The sequence below is a fragment of the Pezoporus wallicus genome, unplaced genomic scaffold, assembly GCF_028554395.1.
Source record: "Pezoporus wallicus isolate ANWC-B61680 ecotype Strahan unplaced genomic scaffold, APGP_CSIRO_Pwel_v1 contig_2132, whole genome shotgun sequence".
Classification (NCBI taxonomy): Eukaryota; Metazoa; Chordata; class Aves; order Psittaciformes; family Psittacidae; genus Pezoporus; species Pezoporus wallicus.
Window position 1 is genome coordinate 1,296,806 of NW_026637551.1, and position 22,651 is coordinate 1,319,456.

Below are 22,651 nucleotides of genomic sequence, written 5' to 3' on the forward strand. Positions count from 1 at the left end.
ATCACATCTAGTATTAGCTGTGCTCATTAAAGCATGTGTAGCTTTGATATTACATTAGGATGAAACATGAGTAACAATGACAAGCACTAATTAGTACTAAGAATGCAATTTCTACTAAAAAAAAAAAAAAAATCATGAAGGAGAGCCAGAGGGAAATAAGTGGGATTTCAAAGTAAAGATTCAAGGGATTTCAAACTAGATCATAAAAGTCTACCTGATCATTTCCTGCTGGAATAACTCTTTCTGATAATCAGTTTCAGAAACATTAATAAACTAGTAACATAATTTTTTTAAATATTTTTATTACTTTTACACTTTTGGAGGCCTGTTATTCAGAGATGTAGTGCACAGCCTCTTAAAAATGAAGCCTGTTCAAAATCTCCCTTCTCTCCTGCACATACTCAGAAATGGGGTAAGAAAAGGAAGTAGCTGCCTCAATTGCATTGCATACTGATTCCCAATGTTAAGGATGAATAGCAGAATGAGACAAAAAAAAAAAAAAACAAAAAAATAAACAAAAAAAAATGTACCAAAAAATCCAACAATCCGAAGACATTTGAGAAACTGTCAATCTGCGCAAACACCATTTTTATTTGAGAATCGGGCCGGTTTTCATGTGCATGATTTAGTTAAATGTATGGTTAATACTTCAGCCTCAAGGCTTTTCTTTCTATCACTCCAGGAAGCGCCTTATCATTCAGAGATACTTATATGTGGTCATACCGGGTCGTTTCCGAGGGCGACCAACAGAGGGAGCCTGAGGAGCGAAGGAGGACGCGCTGCCAGGTAAACCGCGGACGTCTGCGCTTTGGTACCCGTCCTCCACAACGCCGGCAGATAACAGAACTACTTTTATTTCCCTGTGTTTCACGAAGACTTAACTAGTGAAATTCCCGGGAAAACAAACAAAGAGACAAACAAAAAAACAAACAAGAAAAAAACCCGAGAGAATACTGCCATTACTTTATAACGTGTATGCACATTCTTTTTAATTCCAAGCACTGCTCCAGCCTTTTCATCCACTTTCCTCAAGCTTCAAGTCATTTTTAAGATGTACCTTTCAGAATTTTCAATAGATCATTAAAATCTGTTAATTCAATAAAGGGACACCCAACAGTGGCAGTGGCTATGTTATGACTTTCAAAGAGCTGATGTAAAAAATCATTATTAATAAAACTCATGACAAATCTAGCCCTTCTTTTTGAATGAACTGTTCGTAAACAAGCTATTCTCTCCAAACTCAAACTACCTATATCACATCCTGATTTTTTGTCTTTCATTATCCTGTTGCATGACTGTCATTTAAGGTGGATCCTAGTCCTGTTAGACAACACAGCAGCGTAACTGAACAAAAATTCACACCAAAGCTGTGAATTTCTCCAAAAAATCACAGAACTTTCAAAAATCATGTCATGCTGATATTTGTACAGATCCAGAGGGACAGAATAAATTACATATTTTTTCCAGATATAGCAAAGCTGATCCAGTACTTTGGAAATCATCATTTTACCAAATGTAACTTTAAGGATGCTTTCTTCGGTTAACTACTTCTGCACTTAAAGGGCCCACAATAAGCTATCTACATTGACATAGTAACCTATTAAATCAGTTAATGTACTTCACTATTCGTGTTAGTACCAAATATCTGGTGTATAAATATTTCAAAATATTTTCACATATATTTCCAATATACAAACACTTAGACCAATTCCACCTAATCATAACTAAAGGAAACATAAAATCTATAACTTTATTAACAATATACTGTTTTTTATGGTACATCATGCAAACTAATTAAATCCACATTTTTAGAAAAGTAATCATTTGAGTATTTGCACCATACAACTTTTTTATTGAATTATTGCAAAGAAATCCAAAGGAAAACATGCTTTCTATCTGCATACTTTACCCTGGAACATATCATCTCCTTTGATGACATAAAGACATGATATTTTTCACTAGGATCATATCTATGCAGAAAGATAACTGTAACATGTTTGATTTCTCTATATAAACACATACATTGACATGTATTTTTATAAATCTCTTTGGGGAAGGTTTTGGAAGAAGTCTGCATCGGTTTTATATGTTACCTTTTATAGTGCAGTGCCACAGGATTACTATTGCATATCATAAATAAATGGCAGTGTCAGTGAATTTTAAATACATGTATCAGAAAAAAGACGTAAATATTATCAAGACACACCTACAGATAAAAAAAATCAAGGCTGAATAAGACACCTAGTGGGAAAGCTAACAATCAATGTAAACTTCAGTGTTTTCTACCGAAATAAAAAAAAAAGCCAGTATGAAACAAATAGAGTAAGACTGCATTCCAGTCATTTGGTTTTGGTATTAACCTCAAATACAAAAGAAATCCCCTTGGAAAGCTAATTTAGAAGTAAATATGCCTAAGATGAAACATACAACTTGTATTAATCTCAGAACAGAATCAAGACCACTATTAAAATAAAGACTAGAGCACACTGTTGTGCCTATGATTGGTGGGTGGATTTTAATTGACTTGAAGACTGTCATAGTCCTATTATCATAAAACCTGTAATGCACTTCCAGCATGGAGGACCCATCTGTGCCCACCATCCATCTGTTTAGACGTGATTGGCAAAGTGGTAGGGAACACGCAGTGGTTGCCTCTGCCTGAAAGGAATAAACCACAGGATCTTCCAGTGAGTGCCAAAAACTTCTGAGAAGGTCTGCTGCCATGGCTTTTGGGGCCTCGATCTACAGAAGACAGCATTATTAGTGAAAGACAGCACGCCCACAGTGCACTTCAGTCAGCTAGAACAATGCAGGTTGGCTGGGGATCCAATACTGGACTCTGATGAATTGTGTCCCAGCATCATAAATGCAGCTTTTCTTTCATTAAGGCACACAGCTGAGACTTAACTTTGGAGAACAGAAACTATCTGTGTCGTCAATCAACCGAAGGCAACTGCTGAAGCAGGGAAGAACCTCTGAATCAATTAAATGGATGTCAAGACACAGCAGAAAGTGTCTTTTGATCTTTATTGTTGAAAGAAAATATAGTTCCACTGTTTTTGGAATGGGACTAATGTGAGGCTACTTTGTGTACAACCAGTATTAAAAGATTAGTGAACTGCTGCTAGAGATAGGAAGTACAGAGCACAACACCACACAAAAATAATCTTAACAAAGTCCCTGCAATTCCTTTTCTCTTTCACACAGTTTAAACCCCCAGCTACTCCTTCAGCTTTTCAGCAAATAAATGCAGAAATTTGAGAGCACTTACATGTCTTCACAACAGTTTGACATTTTTTCTATACTTGTAGTGTCCTGTTGAAGAAAACACAATAAAAAAGTATTTATTTACAATTATTAACTATTAAAATGTCATTCTGAAAGCAACTAGGTTACATATTACTCATCAGATTAGTTTTAAATAGGTGTGAGATCATACATGCAAATTTACTCAGTCTGTTAAATGTTTTTCACAAACACGATGTGAATCTGTACTGTGTGGTTTTACTGTGACAGCACATAGCACAGAACGTCAACAAAAATGTACAGCATTATTACATTCAAAATTTATTCAGATATTACAATTAATGGGACATTTAGATGCAATGTGTGTAAGATAGACTCTTGACATACTTTTCACAAGCACTGATCCCACTGAGATAACCACAGAAAAATTTAGTAAAATGTACCTGTTAACGGATGTGGCATTTTTGAAAAGCATGAGCTATGAAGAAGTTTTAAAATAGTGTTTAAAATAGTGATTTTTATGAGTATTACAATGCAAATAGCACCACTAGGAATATACTATCAGTTTCCACAGTCACTACAGGTAAATACCAAATACAAAAATTATTCTCTTAAAATGCAACAAAAACTAAATGATATGCAGAGTGAATGCATCCCTGAAGCAAACAGTAAATTAAATTCATACTTTTCTGATTAATCAGTCACAAAGTTTTATAATTTAAAAAAAACTAAGCTTAGATCACCCCCAAATAAAGCTTTTAAAACTACCAACAATAGTACTTTTTCTCACTTTTGCACTACATAATTAACAAAAAAGTCAGGTTTTTGGGTGGTGGTTTTTTTTTTGTTAAACTCCAGCATTATTAGGATTTTCAATGCACATTCATAGCTCATTCTGTTCCAAAATCCCTCATGAGGTCCAAAATTCAATAACTGAAATATTTCTCATGATTTCATCTCCCTTTTACAGCAGCTTGACATTTCCCTTTACTGTTCATTGATTTAGGCATGCACATAATGCACCTGTCAGATTACACTAGCATCTGAATGAAACCAAGAACTGGTCTCCATTGTCCCAGCTATACAGACACACAAGGGCTGCGGTTTAATTAGGCTGCAACTTCATTGTCATCTGGAAACACTACCTAGCAATAAAACCATACTGTGTTCCTCGATTGTTCCTGCCATCAGTGCATCCAATTCAGGGCAGGCACTGCTGGGATTCTGCCACCATCTTTCATAAAGCTTTGAAGATGAAGGGTGAAATATGAGTGGGAACAAAATGAGGAAGCTTCACCAGATACAGGTGGCCTCAACTTCCCTTGTCGACTTTTGTCTTTCTAAATCCACTTCCCAGCTCTGATGAGTTTTGGAAGAGGATCCTTTACTATATGCTAAATGGCAAAAAATCTTAATTGTGCCCATGATGTACCTAGCTGAATTCCAGGTGCACTACGGCAAACAAGAGAAGTTCCCTCTTCTCACGCATACCTGTGCATCGTGGTGACAATGCATAGGTTTTTCCCTGTTAGCGAAGGCATGATCACAGCAGACTACATAAACTGTTCTGGCCCCGTGATTAAGCAGACCTGAACAACCGCTCCATAGTGAGAGAGGATAGGACTGGAGACAGAAGAATGTAAATACTGTCTGTTGTTTTGATTCCCACAGATAAACTGCTCCTTTCCACTGTATGGGCTTGTCTAGCATATTCCTCCTCACCTGCCACCAGTGGCAGGGAAGCATTACAGGACACAAGCCATTCTCCTTCACAGGGCAAGATTGGGCTTGCCTTGGCTAAGGGCATAGCCAAGGGATATTCTGCTTCCTTAGGCTGGCTGTTTTCCTAACTCCTGCCAGAACAAATACCACCTTTTCTGACCACAGAAATCCACACACAACTTTCTGAATAAAAAAGGACTAAGTAAACACAGGTATTGCTTCCACAACATTTCAGTGAGGCTATAGTATCATCTTCATGAGAGGCTCCTTCTGTAACTGCAAAAATATCTCAGCTCTACAAAGTATCATCTCTATCAACTCAAAGCTGCCTACCTGTTACTAGAAAATAAAAATAACTTTGGTATGCTTGAAAGCAATGATTGCTAAAGAAGTTTGTAAAACAGTAACATGCTAGTTCAAACTATAATTTATTTCTAGCTGTTATAGGTTTATGCTATCATTTCACTAAAGGAACCTTTAAGTAGCTTTGGGTACAGAAGTAACACAATAAAAGAACACCTTAAATCCGGCTTTTTGCCATGTTTCTTCACACTGTTTATTCATTAACATATTCATACAGCTCTTTAAATAATACATTTGAGATTTTTTTGAAGAATTCCCAGGTTGAGAACTGGGGATTGTAATTCTTTTTAATTGTTATCATGGCATGTTATCATGACCTGGAAGATGCTCATGAGGGTTTGTCCCCCTCAAAATGTAATCCATTAAATTAATGATTTAAGTGAAAGCACCAAAACAGGAACTGCAGAACATGACTGAAGAAAACATTGTCAAGCTTCCACACCTTTAAAACACACTAGGGATATGGAAGTTGGATAGGAAGTCAAAGGAAATTCTTCCTTCTTTCCTTCTCTCCCTCCTTCCCTCTTTCCCAACATCTACTTTAGAATACTTTAAAGGAATTAGGACTGAGCAGTAAACCCTTTGATTCTGGGATACTTTTTCAGAATTACAAAAACCTTATAGCCACATTTTAAAAGCTGTGAACTATGGCTGTGAACCAAATTCCCCTAACAGCTTCCCTCTGCCAACACTGCTGCCAAACAGTTGGGGTCATTTGAAATGTACTTGCATTTGAGAGTGAACTAATTTACCTTTTCATATGAAAGTGAAACTTCACAGCACCCCAGGAAACTCGGTAGCCCCTCTAGAGACAAGAAAGGAACGAAAGGGAGAGGACCCCGGTTGAGTTTTGGCCTGTTATTTAAGGCTTTCTTCTCAGATAGACAATTTCTATTTCTTTCAGAGACTGGAGGATTAGAATAATCTTACCACTCTTCTGAATGACAAGGTGTTCCTCTGTTCATTAACATATCTCACAATGGCTTTCAACCAGAACACCACCTCTCTTAATTATGCATTTGATGTATACCCTGGTTTTGTTACAACATCAGTGTTACAGCCTAAGAGGCTTTGGCTTTCTGCATATACTATCATCTTGGATTACTATTATCAAAAATAGAACTCTGCTAAGATTCCCTCCCTATTCCCTAATGCTGACGTTAAAATCTTTTGGAGAACTAGCAATCATCCAAAAGTTTAAAATAAACTGCTATGAGCAAACATGGCATATCTATTGAGTCCTAGTAACCTCTATCTCCATAAAATTCACAATTGCATACAAGAAAAAATTGACTAACCCATAATTGATTAATTTCACATGATGGGTCATGTGGACCCCTGGAGTGATCATCCAGATTGGAAACAACTATTACTCTTGCATCTAGTTATTTAGATACATACCTACTGATAAGCATCTTAAAGCAACCAGGAAAAACAAAATTGTACCTTCGTGAGAAAGGTAAAAGAAATTGAAGGAATTAAACATAGCAATAATTAAAACCACATCACTTCAAAACAAGAGGAAAAGGGTATAGGTTTCTGATTCTGCTGAGGGAATGAAGAGTGGCTTTTTGCTTTGAAAACACTGCAAGTCTGCAAGAGCAGCTTGTTTAAGGGACAACAGCTAAGATGGGGAACGGAAAGAACTGTGTAAGAGCACTGACTGCATTCTGCAGGCTAACTTAAGATTCATTTGCAAATGCACCTGCATTAGCTAAAAAGAGGAATATATTTTTCATAGCTGTATTTTGAATTAGCATAACCAACTGCTTGAAAAAACAGGCTTTTTATAAAGATCACATGCACTGTTTAACAAGCTGTGCCACAGGATGGGATTCACCATGAACCATTTATCATGGAAGAAGCACATGACTGAAAATATATTTTCCTCTTACTGATTCATATTCTCCAAAGGAGAAGCTGTAATTTGTAACTCACAGGACTAACTCCTAAGCACGCAGCCACAGTCTTGGGTTTGATTTTTCTTCTGTGTTTGCTTAAAGTGACATGTAATCAGTACAGCTCTGATACTTCCAATAGAAGAACGTAAGCATTGTGCCACACTTTCTTAATACAGTATTTTCAAATACTTAATATATAAGAATCATCAGGAAAATATGATAACGTGGAGAGAGGAGAAAAACATACAAACAAAATACTCAAAACTTGCAAGCCTTTCTGAATTTGCAGCCATTGCTTCTATCCTAAAGTGCAAGACAACATATCATCTAGCTGAATAAGTTTTTTCATTCCTTCCAACATCCTTTAATTGTGTGTACGTAAACGACAGGTGATCAACTGAAGAATATAAAAATACTGAAAATCTCATAGAAAGCATACTTCATATTTCAGAAATTTTCCTTCTTGACATTAATTACTTTTGGATTTCCACTTTGCCATCTTTTAGCAATGCTTCCTTACATCTAGACAGCTTATATGATTAATTTTATCAATTACAATTATGTTCAGCCTGAAAATTACTAGTTCAGTTTTAACCTTAAATCCCTAAATCAGAGAATTGTGTGCAAAATGAAAAAGCTAAACTATATTATTTCTAGGAATACTTCTACACTCCTCTGTGCTCTGATGAATTTAGTTGAACAATGCATTGATCAGCTACTAGAAAAGGATTCAACGAAAAGAAAACCTCTGACAGTAAATTAGGAACACACCTACAAACAGATATCTTTTCTTTGTTCTATTTCAAATCCTTAGTGTGTCATGTGCAGATAGCTGCATGACAGCAAGGCATGTGACAAAACATACTATTTTTCTTGATACTTACGAATATCTTCTTAGCACAAAAATATCAAGGAAAAAAAAATTACTTAGGAAGGCTAGGTGTTGACCTTCCTCACACAGAAGCCATTTTAATGGTCTGATGTCTAAATGAGACAAGCAACTTTTAAGGAAAATGTACTCAGCACTCAGAACACTCAAACGTTATTATAGTTACTTATTTTCAGTTGGTTAAAGGTACTTCCTTTACTATTCAGAAAAATAACTAAATATACTGAATATTTATTTATAATAAATGTATAAAATAACTAGAATTGTAAAAGGACTTCCTCCTTGAGTGATGATCACAGGATATTTTTTGCATTGTATTTTGGCTCTCTGCACAATATAAAATGTCTTTGATTAACTTTTCTAATGTACGTTTTTCCTTAATAATATTGTAAATAATTAATTTCAATAAAAGCATTCCACTTTACCTAAAACCATGTAATTATTTAAAAAATGCAGATGAGACCTTTTGCCACTCAGTGTGAATTTATCCTTACTTATCCTGAATTTATCCTTAAATTTTAAATAGCTCAGGAAAGAAGTTTTTGAAATTTACTAGAATTGTCCTTTAACAGTAAATATGTGTTTAAGACTGTCAGAATACATTTAATGAAATGTTAAACAAATTGCTATTCTGATTGTGAAGAATAAGGCAAAAATACAAAAGACTTCACACAGTTAAAAAAATCCCATCCAAAGACCATGACATCACTAATTCCTGACAATTTACAGGACTTCATGCAGTCTTCTAATAAAAGATTTACCTACAGGTGGATTACAGGTAGAGACAGGAAATGGGGAAGGGATAATAATGGGGAAGACACAGACAGGCAACATTAACATGAACTTATTTTCTGTTACTTCTGTAATTTCAAATTACTGATTGGGTTTGAGGTTTACATACCTTTTGCTCTCCCTCTACAATTACTTTATATCTTACACTTTATTATAGTCAGGTAAAGAATATGTTTGCCTGGGAATCCTAATTTCCCTACCAATCCTAATTTCTTCTGTGTTAAACTTAATTATAAGGATTAATAGTTCCTTGATTACATTTCTGCCATGTTTGAAAAAAACAGAAAAAAACCTTAGTATTTCACTAATCAAAATAGCATTTAATAGATTATCTGATAAAAGATATGATTATGAATAAGTTTAATTATAAGACACTTAAGAGACAAAAAAGCATTTTAGCACAACTAGATCACTTGCGCACTCTCTATATTAAAACAGCAATGGATCAACAGTATGAAATATTCAAGGAATTAAAAAGCCTTTGAGTTTATTGCTAGAATAATTGCAGCTAAATTTTCATTATTTTGCATTTCAACCTTTGTAAGAGTTTATCTGACTGATTATACAAAGAATTCTAATTTTTTCACTGGCGTTTTTATTCTTTGCACGTCATTTTTGAAATATACTATTAAATTAAATGATACTCCTAAAGAAAATTAATGGCTTGAAAATATTCTTTTGTAATAATTATATCTGAAAAATAATTTTTACAATTTCCATCTTTTAAAAATTTCCTTAAAGGACTTTTTGTCCTTTTGAGAACAAGCTTTGATAAAAATGAATAATGTTCCTTATTACATGCTCACTGTAAGTATCAGTCACACTAAGTAAAATAGTTAATATATATGAATTAATAAGTTTAAAATATTCATGTGGAAATGGATCTGTTTACAAGTATGACAAAAAACAGGTAGTGAAATAGATTTGGTACTTGAAGGTGAAAAGGAGAAACACTACAACAATAATAAAACAAATACCAAGATTGTAAAATGCTTCTACGGGAAAAAAATCTATGTGGTAGGCATCAACATTGTGCACAAGACAGACTGTTGAACACCAGCTGTTAAACTATTTTCCCTTACATCCTCCCCAAAGCAAATAATGGGAAATTTCTCTCTACCACATCCACATAGTAGTGATGCATCAGGATATTGGCATATCACCGTACCCCATTCAAACAGTTAATTAACAGGAAACCCCGGTAGCATTAATTAAATTAATAAAGTCATTGTCCACTTAGTTTATAATAATGCATCCACCATCTTGTACAAAGACCACATGGTATCTATTAAATTTATAAAAGCCCATCCATTACATAGTTCTGACCCAGAGAAACAAGTTAATTACTAAATAATTTTAATGAAAAGTTTTTCTCTGCAATGCTAACCACAAAAATCACATAAAATCATATTAGATAGACACAGTGGTAAAATGAAGACAATTTCTTAAATTCCATATAAATACTTTTTTGAACATACGGAAAAATGAAAACACAAACTGGTTAGTGTTTGAAATAAAAAACAATCAAAGGTAATCCTTTAAAATTAGGGTTCAGATTAGTCTCTGCAAAGGATGCTGTTTAACTGAAACATCTGGTAGTGTTATGTTGAGAGACAGGCCTTTTTTAACTTTGGAAATGAGATTAGTAGATCAGTTATTTTTAAGTGTCCGAGTAATTTCTAATTATTTTATCTGGGTCACAGATAATCTGCTTTTACAGGGCTCCCACAATGACATCAGAGGATCACTGCTGAACTGATTATCCTGTTACCTTCCACCATCCATGGGAAGAGAGGATTTTCCTCTTGTACTGAGGAAGAGAAAGAAGTGGCTGATTGCTTCAGACAGGTGGCAGCCAACAAGATAAAGAATACAGATCTTGACAGGAAGAAAACTTCACATATGGAAAAAGTACCAGCCTTATAAAAGGTCAGCAAACTGAATGCTTCTTCGTAGCGTATGGTGCAATTTAAAACCTCACTAGAGATAAACAAATATCAAAATAATCAGAAAAGTCATTTTTAGAAAAGTGTGCCATATATTTTATTACTTGTTCTACAACAATGCCTTGTAGATAAAATATAACTGATATCAGAATCTTACAGTATAAATAGAAAAATTGGCTTTTACCATTTAACTGTTGAAGTGATGTGAAAGACATACAGAAGTATTTTCTTAAAGCAAAAATGGAGCTTGAGCAGGAATAACCTCCACCTTTTAAAAGCATCTTGAATTGCAGCTCTTTACCTCCTGCAATCATAAACCAGAATATATACACATATACACACTTTTGTTAAGCCTGAATGAATAAATAGGCTAGTTATGCTCTGCTCTTTTTTTTTTTTTTTTTAGGTATAGAAGCATCTGTTACATACAAAAATGAGAGAAGACTTCTTAAAAACCATTATGTCAAGAAGATATGTCTTGAGAAAGTTAGTTTCTGGATATCATTTGACTAGCTTCCAAATAAACTTTATTATTCAATATGAGGATAACTACAGAAAAAAAGTAATTGGAAATAAAACTGAGTAAGACAGGTATGTCTAGGTACATAGACATGTCTACTTTCTTTCAGGTTAAGTGCACATTTTCTACATAAACTTTGCATTTGCCATTGCTACACAATATAATTAATAGCTATCTGCTGTTATTGTACAAGACAGTGGATGCCTTGGATTTTTTTTTTGGTTGAAAATTTAAAAACTTTCTGAAATGCGACTATCTTCAAGCAAAATTGTAATTTACCTATAAATAGCGAGTTTATTATTTATTACAAACCACCAAGTGAAAATACCCATCTCTCTACTTTCATGCAGTTTTTCTACACTAGCGCCATCTTGTTATCCTGTAGCGTTTGAGGCAAAAAAGGAATAATTGTGAGATTACAAGCAGCTAGTAGTCTGAAGTAAGGGGTACCAATAATTGACAAAAAAAAAAATATATATATATATATTTGTAGGAGAAAAAATAGTTTTTGTAGGGTGCAACTCACAAAAATATCTTTTGGGTGGGGATTTTGGGGTTTTGGTTTTTTCTTGGGGGGGGGGTGTTTGTTTGTTTTTTTGCTTTGGATTGCTGTTGCTTTCCTTGGTTTGGGATTTTGTTTTTTTTTCACTTACTGGTATATGTTAAGCTTGCTTTTATTTGTTGAGCATTGTCATTAGAAAATGTGCTACCTGGGAATGTGAGAATACAGGTTCATTTCCATTTAAGGAATATAAAATTTGAATTTTTCCTACAAGCAGTGGCAGGGAGTAGAGGACTGGTAAAAGAAGCACCAAGTATGGAAGAGAAGCAGGCCTTCAATATAAATACATTATCATTTTGAAAATTACATTAAGCATTGCTTTGTTCATGGATGAAACTGTTTTCTTCTATACAGTTCTCTAGAAACATGAAACTTGTAAGTAAGAAGTTATGTTATTGCTATGCTGAGGTTTTAGGAGTATCTTCTTAGGATCCTACAGTCCCTAAATTAGGATCTTAAATTTCTCCCTATTTCAGAGACTAACGAACCAGAAAGAACTGAAGTACTTCCATTTCCAAAGTATCCAAATAAAAGTTCCCCAAGAGCAATCTCAGGTACATGCTGGAAGAAGTGTTAAAATTCAGGATGACAATGAGTCAAAACAGAGCTTGGGAAAGCAATTGCAGAAGGAGGATGAAAAGAGCTGTATGCCCCTCCTGCTAGAAGTGTATTTCACATATGCTAGTTTCGAGGGAGAAAGCACTAATCTCATATACAGAGGCTACCTCAGCTGCTCCCCTCTCCAATGGAACAATTCCTGTCAAAAGTTCCTCTAAGGACAGTTTTTGCCAACCAGCTGTTCTTCTCTCATTGTAGGAAGTCACCTCCCTTGCTCTTTGGCTTCCTGCACCTCCAGATGAGCTATGAACAGCCTTATGCTAATGATACCCTAACAGTGATACCGAAGTAAGAGAGGTGGTAAATGCACTCAATTATTACGTTAGGCAACTTGTTCTGTTAATCACCTTCTCAAGCAGTAAGTACAGTTTTAAGAACATTCTCTGTGCAAGGACCAAATTTGAGTACACAAGTTACAAAGTTTTCACTTTTACCAGAAATCACATTTTTTACAAGCATCTTGGTATCTGTCAAACACACATGAAATAGGGTAACAGCAGATTACATGCACCTTTTTCTTAAAGAGCTTATACAGTAGATACTGTTATAACCTATGCAAGTCGTGCAATTCATAGGCACAGAAATCAGTCAACTGCACAACAATGAATTTTGGAAAGTGTCAGCACACACAGCAGACTGCTTCACCTGTACTTCATAATGTGCTGCTTTGCTCTCCTGTTTTAGCTACTGCCCGGTTCCAGAAAAGCATGCTGGAGTATATTCACTAAATTAATTCCATACATTCAACTTTATCTTGGTGAAGTAGAAAAATGATAAACTTCCATAAATACGAAGAAACAGCACAAGTGCTGTGACTAGGATAGGTATCACATTTCACATGCATGCTACTTTCCCATTATTTACATTTGAGCAGAGCCATTCAGACGTGGAAATCAACCATAAACAATGAAGTGGGAAGCTACCGTTCCAGGTCACAGTTACTTGTTACTCATGATGCTAAAAGAGGACAAACAAGTCTTTGATTTCTTTATCACAAGTTGCTTCTGTAAGACTGACAGTAAGTAGAGCACATTCTGTATATGTACTGAAAGACCAAGAACTGAGGATTTTTTCTTAACACGCACATCCAATAGTCCTGGGAAAAGTCAGCCTTAGCTTTATATTACTTAGCTGGAAAAGAAACCACTGGCTTGGTTTTCAGAAATTTATATAATGACATCAAGCAGGTTTACCTTACAGGCAATCAGGATGTTTTGCTACAAAAATGATCAAAGTTTCATAGGTCCTGAGTTTATTTTTATTTCCAGAAATACGATATTGGCAGCATTTGAAATACAGGTAAATAATGTTAAACCCCTACAACCCTGAACTTGCTGGACCCATTTAGCAACAGCATGTATCAGCGAAAGTTTAGATCACAGAGAATGCAATGCTGATTGTCTTATTATTCAAAAATCACTTTTATCCAGGAGCTGTGGAACTAATCTTGTCTTGATGTTAAACTGCAAACACAGGCATAGAGCATGAACTAGGAAACTGTTTATTATCTGTGTTCCTGCAGAAGCACAAGTAAGGGCTGCTTTGCTTCACCTTTTCAAAAGGCCCATGCTCTTGTCCACCTCTCCTGCACACATCTCTGGGCAGCTTCAGCAATCACCGATATTGTTGCTCTGAAGAATAGCTATGGATCAATCAATATAACATGAAGGTTTTAACTGCATATCTATGCCTTCAAGTGTTTGAGTTTCTTTTAAATTAACCTCAAGTCTGCAGAATTATACTTCAACAATTGCATTCTGCTGTTAAGTGGATTTTGATCTGTATCTTTTCATGTTAGGTTTAATTTCACCATTAATTAATTATTTTAAATAGAGCTCATTTCAGTTGCAATTTAGTCAGTTTATGCAGGAACGTTAGATGTTGAACAGTAACTCCAGCATAGCACACAGTAGGCACATCGCTGTCTCTTAGTGATCACGGTTCACTGCTTCCACAGGACTTGAATGTTTTCCATGCTGTGTGCTCAGCACTGTGGGTGGGTATAACCGGTTTCTTTGTTTCCCTATTCTATGCATCATAGGCGTGTCTTTAGGGAGCCTGCAAAGAAACTACTCACTCATCTGCTGCCCTCTCCTCCGCCATTTCCATTGGCTAGCCAAAGCTGTTAGTCAGTGCTTATGGAGGAAGCAAATCCCCACACTACATTGCTGACAATCAAAATTATTTGTACGGAAAGATTTTCTGACATGACCTGCAGGCTAAGCACAACCTCAACAAACAGATTTGGTTTTGTTTGACTGAAGTCTGACTGTTTCCAAGTAGATTTCCTCAGAGTGACTGCATTGTTTATTCTTGCCAATTCTATATTAATGAAGAAAGGACTGTAAAAGAAGAAGATGATTGTGCTGCTAATATGGAAATGCTTTGAGTGAGGGACGAACTAGATGACCTGTGTTCTTCAATGAGTCAATGCAACAGCATCCACATGGTGTGGATGAGTTAGAGTTTGGAGATCCCAGTAATGGATTTCCACTTCCCCATCAATCCCAAACCTAAAAACTTGTCCATAGGAAGCAAGCACAACAGCCCCTCCACTACATGTAGGGTGCAGTAGGATACCCTAATGCAGAAGAGCTGTACTTTCCACCATCTGCCTCTCACAGTCCATTCATATCCACAGTTATTGTGGTTTATTTGCAAAGGTGGGCTAGGGGACAAAACAGAATATACAGGCATACTGCAGCTCAGCAACCCACAGAATTATGATTTCAGCACATAAAAGGAGGCTGGACTTGAAAATGTAATTAGCCCACATCTGTTCCAGGGTAGTAGCTGGCTTAGTAAGTGTATAGGATGTACTTCACAGTATATAATGCAACTGACAGAGCAAAAGGGCTTTATAGGACTTTGTAAGAGTTTGCAGTGGTGGTAGCAGCCTGGCAGTGCTAAGGCTCAGAAGTCAAAGAAGATACTGTCTGTTGCAGAGGCAGCACAGTTTGTGTTCTGTGTCAGAACAGAAATGTCCCAAATTTCAGGTGTATCTGACAGAACAGGGTTCAGACTGAGAGCCTTTATTTCATGTGTTCTTAGTACAAAGACTAGCTGAATAAATGCTGATGGCCATAGCCAAAATTTAGTCCAGCTTCTGGCATCACACAGAACAGAATGGTAGACTTAGGTGGGTTAGTGCAGTACTGATCCCATGGCTTTTTGTTCCTTCTCAAATACCATTTAACAGACTAAAAAAAAAAATCCGTATTTCAGCATCTGAACTCTAAGGCTCTCTGTGTTTCTGCCTCTCACACTACTGGGAGCAAGGGTGAGCAGAATTCAGATGTGCCCACCACTTCAGCTAGGTACCCAGCAAGGCACAATATCAGATTAGAAGGAAGTCCCAGCTCTAGAGGACACAAACACTAAGGTTGTGTGCCAGCATTTAAACAGCGAGGTGAGAACCTGTCAGCAAGATCCTGGAACAGAAACCAGGCACACAGTGAAGGGGCACAAAGGCAAATCTGTAGACCTGGGGGCTTCACAGAAGTGCAGAAAACAGTCTGGTAGAGCAGCTGGAAGATGGCAAAAATAACACACAGCATAGCCACAGTCACACAAAGAGCAGAAGACAGTAAACTTATGTAAAGGTAATACAATAAAACCAGTGAGCAATGTTATTGTTTTATCTAACTGAAGGAAAACCTATGCAGTAATTTTTGTCTTTTATTCTATACAGAGGAATTACATTATATAGTTAGAAGGTTTCTCATTGTGCACCTACAAAGGTTAATACTGTGTAAACCCTCATAATCCCCAAATGAGACCGCAGTTGCAGTGACAAAGATGCTGTCATCTTGTACGTTACTGTCTTTAAAAAAAATTTGCAGGTCAGATCATACGCCCTTTTAGACATATACAGATGCAACTACTGTACTCTCTCCATTCAACATTGCAATAACTCAAACACCTGCATGGATTCTCAAGATAATTAAGGAATCCACTGCTAGTGACTAACTTCTAATGTAGACAACAGGATATCACCGCAACAGACACTTGTTTCTTGTAGATATTTATGACATTACCAAATCCGTTTAACTGGAAAATTTTTCCATGCATTTTTTTTCTGTACCTTTAAATACAAAATATACATTTGTAAGTAAATTCTACTTGATTCCACTCCACAGTTTGGTGACTGAAGAGATACAAATGTAAGCATATTTATTAAAATACTTAACAGAAAGCCTGTCTTCTTAGAATGGGTGACTTAATGGAGTTCCTCACTGTCACACAGTATAATGAACACTAAGGCACATGAAAGTTTAAAATAAAACCAAAACTCAAACCCCACAAATACATACCTTGTAGGCAGCACAATTCCAGGACCATGTATGGTTTTATTTTACTAATATAAATCAGGAAATTGCCTTGATAGGTGAACTTTATTAGATACTTGTTAGATGGCTTAAGACTTCCTTGGAAACAAGAGTTTTGACAGATCACATACCAAATAGGCGCCTCAAAGTTCAAGTGGTTTTCTACTCTTTCCTTAAATGCAATATACTTTTCTGCTTTTTTAAATTTTATTGAAAATAAAACTAATATATACTTCTAAAAATAGATACTTACAGTGAAAATACCCATAAGCTGAGTGTAAAAGAGTCCACTTATTCCACCTAACATTATTATACCCATGAAGGCAGATATTCTTAGGAGAGCAAGTTCGTGTCTAAATAAAAAAACATCCTATAACAAGACAGAAAGAAGAAAGAGACTTTAGCACACAGAAATCAATTTAAGTCTTTGAACTATGTGGAAATGCTAGATAAAAGCTGTTCCCAAAGATTTATAACTAAAGGCAAATACTGGATTTTTTGAGCTACATTGCAAATTGATTCTTTTATGGGCTGAAATTATAAACCAATAATCTTTTATTTATTGCTGGGGAGGGTTTGCCAGATTTTCAAAAACCTCATTTGGGTATTTAAGATTTGGGAATAGAGTATGCTCAAATGAGTTACTTCTGAATCTTTCATCTCAAACTGTGTCAGACTGCTACAAAAAAAGCTCCAAAATATAAGAACAGCATTCAGTTAAATACTCTGATTTATAAGATTCCTATACCTTGGCTCCAACCCACTCAAATTTAATTTTAATATCACATCTTTCAGAATAAAAATAACATTCCTAGCTTGACTTTTAAAGATGATACCTACAAAATATGAGTACCTGTATTGGATTAGTCTCACCATAACACTATTATCCAACATAAACTTATCTCCATATTTTAAATTTTTGCCTTCAGTGGATTATTTTAACTTTCGATATGGGTGCACAACCAAGTTGCCTCAGGGTATAGGAGAATACAAACTTACTGTATCACCTGCTCTAGAAAGCCTGCTCTCACCCAGCAGAAAATATGAAAAGTGTAAGACTGTTTTATAGCTCTTTTTCAAAGGTTAAAACACCTTATTTTTATAACAGGAAAACATTTGCACATGGCAGTTACTGTAGGTGTACTCCAAGTTCACATCTTGTCTTACCTTTTGATAATGAGTTAACACACTCATTCTCTTATTTATAAGTTACGATTATGTTCTCAAGGCTCTTTTGAATGTACACATCTGTTTTCCCACTTAGAAAAGCCATATCACAGCAGGAAACTATTAAAACTTTTCACGTATACTTTAAATTACAACCACAACATAAAAGTGAACTGAAAGAAGGAAGAGAATAAAAAAAAAAAACAAACCCCAAACAAAACACAATTGAAAAACATTGCTTTTGAACTTCCCTTCTTTAAGTTCAGTGTAACGGTTAAGGGTTTGGGAATACTGCGGTTTAATTAAACAGAAAATAGTTAAGCAAATTATACTTAGTAAAAAAGTCTGATTTTAGATTTAAATTATTTTCACAAAGGTTCAAAATATAAACCCAGGAAAAAGGTTTATGCTGAAAAAAAGTTTATGCTGTCTACTAAGGCTATGAAGAGAGCTGATGTTTAATGAACAAGAAGAAAAACACCAGTTAACCAGATAAAACAAAAAGCAAATCCCACCATCTTTTGGGAACTGGTAAGCCAGCTCTTGTTAGTGTTGGCCTTTCTTACTGCCTGTAGAAAACATATGTTTCATTTCAATTTCTTTTTAAACTCTTCTTACCCAGTTAAAGAGTTAATTCAAAATTACATTAACTCAAAATAAAAGCATTCATACTGATTTTTGTTCCTTTTCACCACCAAGGTAAGACACAAGTTCTGCTAGCTGTGAAATTCTTTTCATATCACAGAATCAGCTAAGTTCAGAAAGACCCTTAAGATCATCAGGTCCAACTGTCACTTTAGCACTGCCAAGTCCGCCACTAAACCATGTCACTAAGTGCCTCAACCACACGTTTTTGAACACTTCCAGGGATGGTGATTCCACCACTTCCCTGGGAAGCCTGTCCCAATGCCTGACTGCGCTTTTAGTGGAGAAATCGTTCCTAATACCCAATCTAAATCTCTCCTGGTGAGCTTGAGGCTGTTACCTCTTGCCTTATCACCTGTTACTCGGGAGAAGAGACCAGCCACTTCCTTGCTCCATCCTCCTTTCAGGTAGCTGTAGAGAGCAATAAAGTCCCCCCTGAGCCTTCTCTTCTCCAGACTAAACAACTCCAGTTCCCTCAGCTGTTCCTCACCAGAGCTGTGCTCCAGACCCTGCACCAGCTTCATTGCCCTTCTCTGCACCCACTCCAGCACCTCAATGTGTCTCTTGTAGTGAGGGCCCAGAACTGAACACAGGATTTGAGGTACAGCCTCACCATTGCTGAGTACAGGTGGATGATCACTGCTCCGTCCCTGCTGGCCAGGCTGTTTCTGATACAGGCCAGGACGCCGGTGGCCTTCTTGGCTGCCTGAGCACAAGTTGGCTTATGTACAGCAGCTGCCAGTCAGCACCTCCAGGCCCTTTTCTGCTGAGCAACTTTCCAGCCACCCTTCCCTACGCCTGTAGTGTTGCGGGGTTTTGTAGCCCAACTGCACGTGTGGACATGGCACTCTGCCTTGTTGAACAAGGTTTATCTTCATTGTTTAATTTATCAGAAAAGTTTTAACATACTCAGACTCATCAGAAAACAGTGAAATGTAAGAGTTCCAACAGCAAAGTCACATTCTGGGTCTAGCATCACACTCCCCATTAGAAAGAAGTCTGTAGCACAGCTCTTGGCATCCCTCTAACACTTTAATTTAGAAGAGTTCCTTCTCTTAAGCATCACCTTCATTAGAAAGAACATAACCACATAACCCAAAACATGAGAAAGGAAAATTCTAGTGTAAAGAAGGCAAACTGCATTTTGCTCTTGGCCCCCCTAACCTACATTAAAACTAGAAGTACAGAGAAGGAAAGATGTTTCATACTGAAGACCAAGGAATACTACCTTTTTTCTTTCTTCCTTCTCTCCTTCCCTCCTTCCGTTTTACTTTCCTTCCCTCTTTCCTTCCTATTCTTCTTCCTCCCATCCTAAAAACCAAAAACACCTACTGGAAAAGATGTTGCTGAAGAGGCAACATCACCAATGTTTTTCCAGCCATTACACAACCCAAGGGGAATAAAAGTCTCTGAGGCAATGATGACCTGGATATCAATACTGGACCCTCACCTAGCAATCTGTACAGACAGAACAGCACTTTTTCCACAGAAAAGCTAAGTATACACAGGAATAGAGTCTTTTGGTAATCAGATCTTAATAACAGAGATCGTTTCACAGTTCTGCGTTGAAACAGAAATATGTGACTCCACAAAAATACAGTTAAAAAAAAATTAATTCACAGAACACAAACTGCATTGTAATAAGCCGTTTTGCAGAGATATTTATAACAACTGATGTTTACATAAAGTACTTTTTGATTCAGGACTATTTCAGTTCTACTAAATGAGTAATTTTGCAGTCTGATTCATGAATGATTTGGTTTGAAGTGAAAATGGGAATAACACTCTGACTTCAAAAACAATTGTCTACATACACTTCAATCCAAAGTGATAATTCTGAAGTCCTTTCAGACTAGAAAAGATTTTAAGAAAAGGCCATACGATCTTAACATAAAAATGACACTATCAATATATTTTTAACAAAATATTATCCTCTCAGTTGCTCCTACATTTTTCTGTATAGAATTTACTTTCTAAACCTAATTCAATATTCATATACTGTCTCTATAATTATATGAGAGGAGAGGAGAGGAGGGAAAGGTTGCTGTTTCAGAACACTGAGAAGGAAAATTTTGATGTGCTTTATTTTTAAAAAAAATTCTCACATCCGGCAGGTCATGTAATGGCCCTAAGAGAGAAAAGGTTTCCTTTAGGTTCTCTTTACAATATAAATGGACTTTGAATAATACATATTTCCAGATTCTAATTAATACTATAGCTACTACATAATATTGAAAGAAATAGTATTGTAAATAATCTCACAAAGGCTAATGAATATTTTCCAACAGCACTTATTGGAATTGAGAAAGCTGGGCCCCAGACAGAGCAGGCTGATATCGCTGCAATGCTTCCTCAATGATCTTTCCTCCCCCTGTACTAATAGAGCCCAGAACTCTTTAAAAACCAATCAATTTGGTAAAACTAAATCAGAGCAAAGAGGTTTAGGTTTTCATAGGTCAGTAGTTTTTAAAAACTCTGTTTTTTAAAAAAAAAATCTTTTGCTTAAAAGATTGAACGCCTTCTATAAATCAGGTAAAATATACTGCCAATGCATTTATTTTTGCTTCTACTCAACCAGCTGCGTCTTGAATCTTTGCCAGCACAGCCATAGTACACAGCAACTATATACGTAGTCATGACAAGACTAGTATTTATTCTCGTCACCTCACTACCCACAACATTTAATGCTTCCTAAAAGATACAAACTTCCTGACCTTGATGTTTTTTATTGAAGATGCAAAATTAAGAATGTTCCAGTTTTAGCCTCTGAAAACCACCAAAGGTAACAGAGGAACTCATATGCTAGTTTATTTGTATTAGGTATTTTTATTCTGCTAGGATCTCCCATTGACAATTTAATTACCATTTTCCTCATTCCTAGCAGTAATTGTACTCCTCCTGCTGGACAAACAGAGATAATAACCAAAATCCATCTTTCTGACTGTATCAATTAGAAGAGTCAAGAATACTATGAAGCAATTTTCTGCTACAAAACCTGAGCTGAAAGATTGTATCCCTATTGAAAGGGCTTCCCCTATTAACTTTAAAGCTATCACCTCGACTGCAGAGCACTTAATACAAAATGTTTGGAGTTTTCTTACTTAACCCTTTCAAAATAAAACCACAAGTTTATATTCAGAAGGAAATACTAGCATGCATACTGTGATCTTATTTTCATAATGCATTAATCAGTACTGTGATTATTTCACAATAGCCTTAAAAGCAATTTTAACTCGACTGCTTCTGTGTTCTGTATTCTATCTTATATCCAAAGAAATAAAATTAAGTTGAAGGCACACTGCCAAAAACCTCACATGTATTTTTAATGATCAGGAATAAGCAAATTCCAGATGGCTGTTTAGAAAAAAATATGCAGTTTTTTTGAACCTGCGCTAAACACTGGCCCTGCTCAATTCAGAAAATGTAGCCTCCTGGTTACACCCAAAATTTCAACTAAAAGCAGCACTTCCAGGAGAGGTAGAAGGTACTTCAGTCTCTGGAATGCTATGGTACTTCAGTATTAGTCGATATACAAAGACTAAAGAATCTTGCAGCATGCTTACTTAAAAACCTACTTAATAGTAAGCAAATCTTTCCAGTGATCCTGTTCATTTGATATCAAAATTATACAATTCTGACATGTTACTCTGTGACATGAAGTTATATGGCACTGTATCCTTAGCAACACTGTAAAAAAAAAAACAGCTTAATGGGACTCTGACGACCTATTCCCAGCAGATATATTGACTAGATAACTAAATAAATTCAGAGCAGTATCACTGAGAGAGAAGTCTTGGCACTTGAAACCTGCGAACTCTATGTACAGGAAGCCTTCAGAATACACAAAATGTAGGATCACTCTGTCCAGAAACACAGTAGGTTTACTTAGTTTATAAATCAAAAAAGAAGTTTACAAATCTACTGAAACTAGAAACAAAGGATTTACATTCAG

At 36.0% G+C, this 22,651-nt stretch overlaps 1 protein-coding gene across 3 annotated transcripts in view; it reads right to left on the reverse strand.

The window, feature by feature from the left end:
* Positions 1-1,736: 1,736 nt before the first annotated feature.
* The window catches only part of ZDHHC21 (zinc finger DHHC-type palmitoyltransferase 21), a 37,386-nt gene continuing 16,471 nt past the window's right edge, over positions 1,737-22,651 (reverse strand). For all 3 annotated transcript variants that reach the window (XM_057406278.1, XM_057406280.1, XM_057406279.1), the window contains exons 7-9: positions 17,141-17,257; positions 3,272-3,315; positions 1,737-2,742 (exon numbers count right to left, since the gene is read on the reverse strand). In XM_057406278.1, the coding sequence (XP_057262261.1) occupies positions 2,610-2,742; positions 3,272-3,315; positions 17,141-17,257 (294 nt within the window). In that variant the 3' untranslated portion in view covers positions 1,737-2,609. The remainder of the gene's footprint in view (positions 2,743-3,271; positions 3,316-17,140; positions 17,258-22,651) is intronic.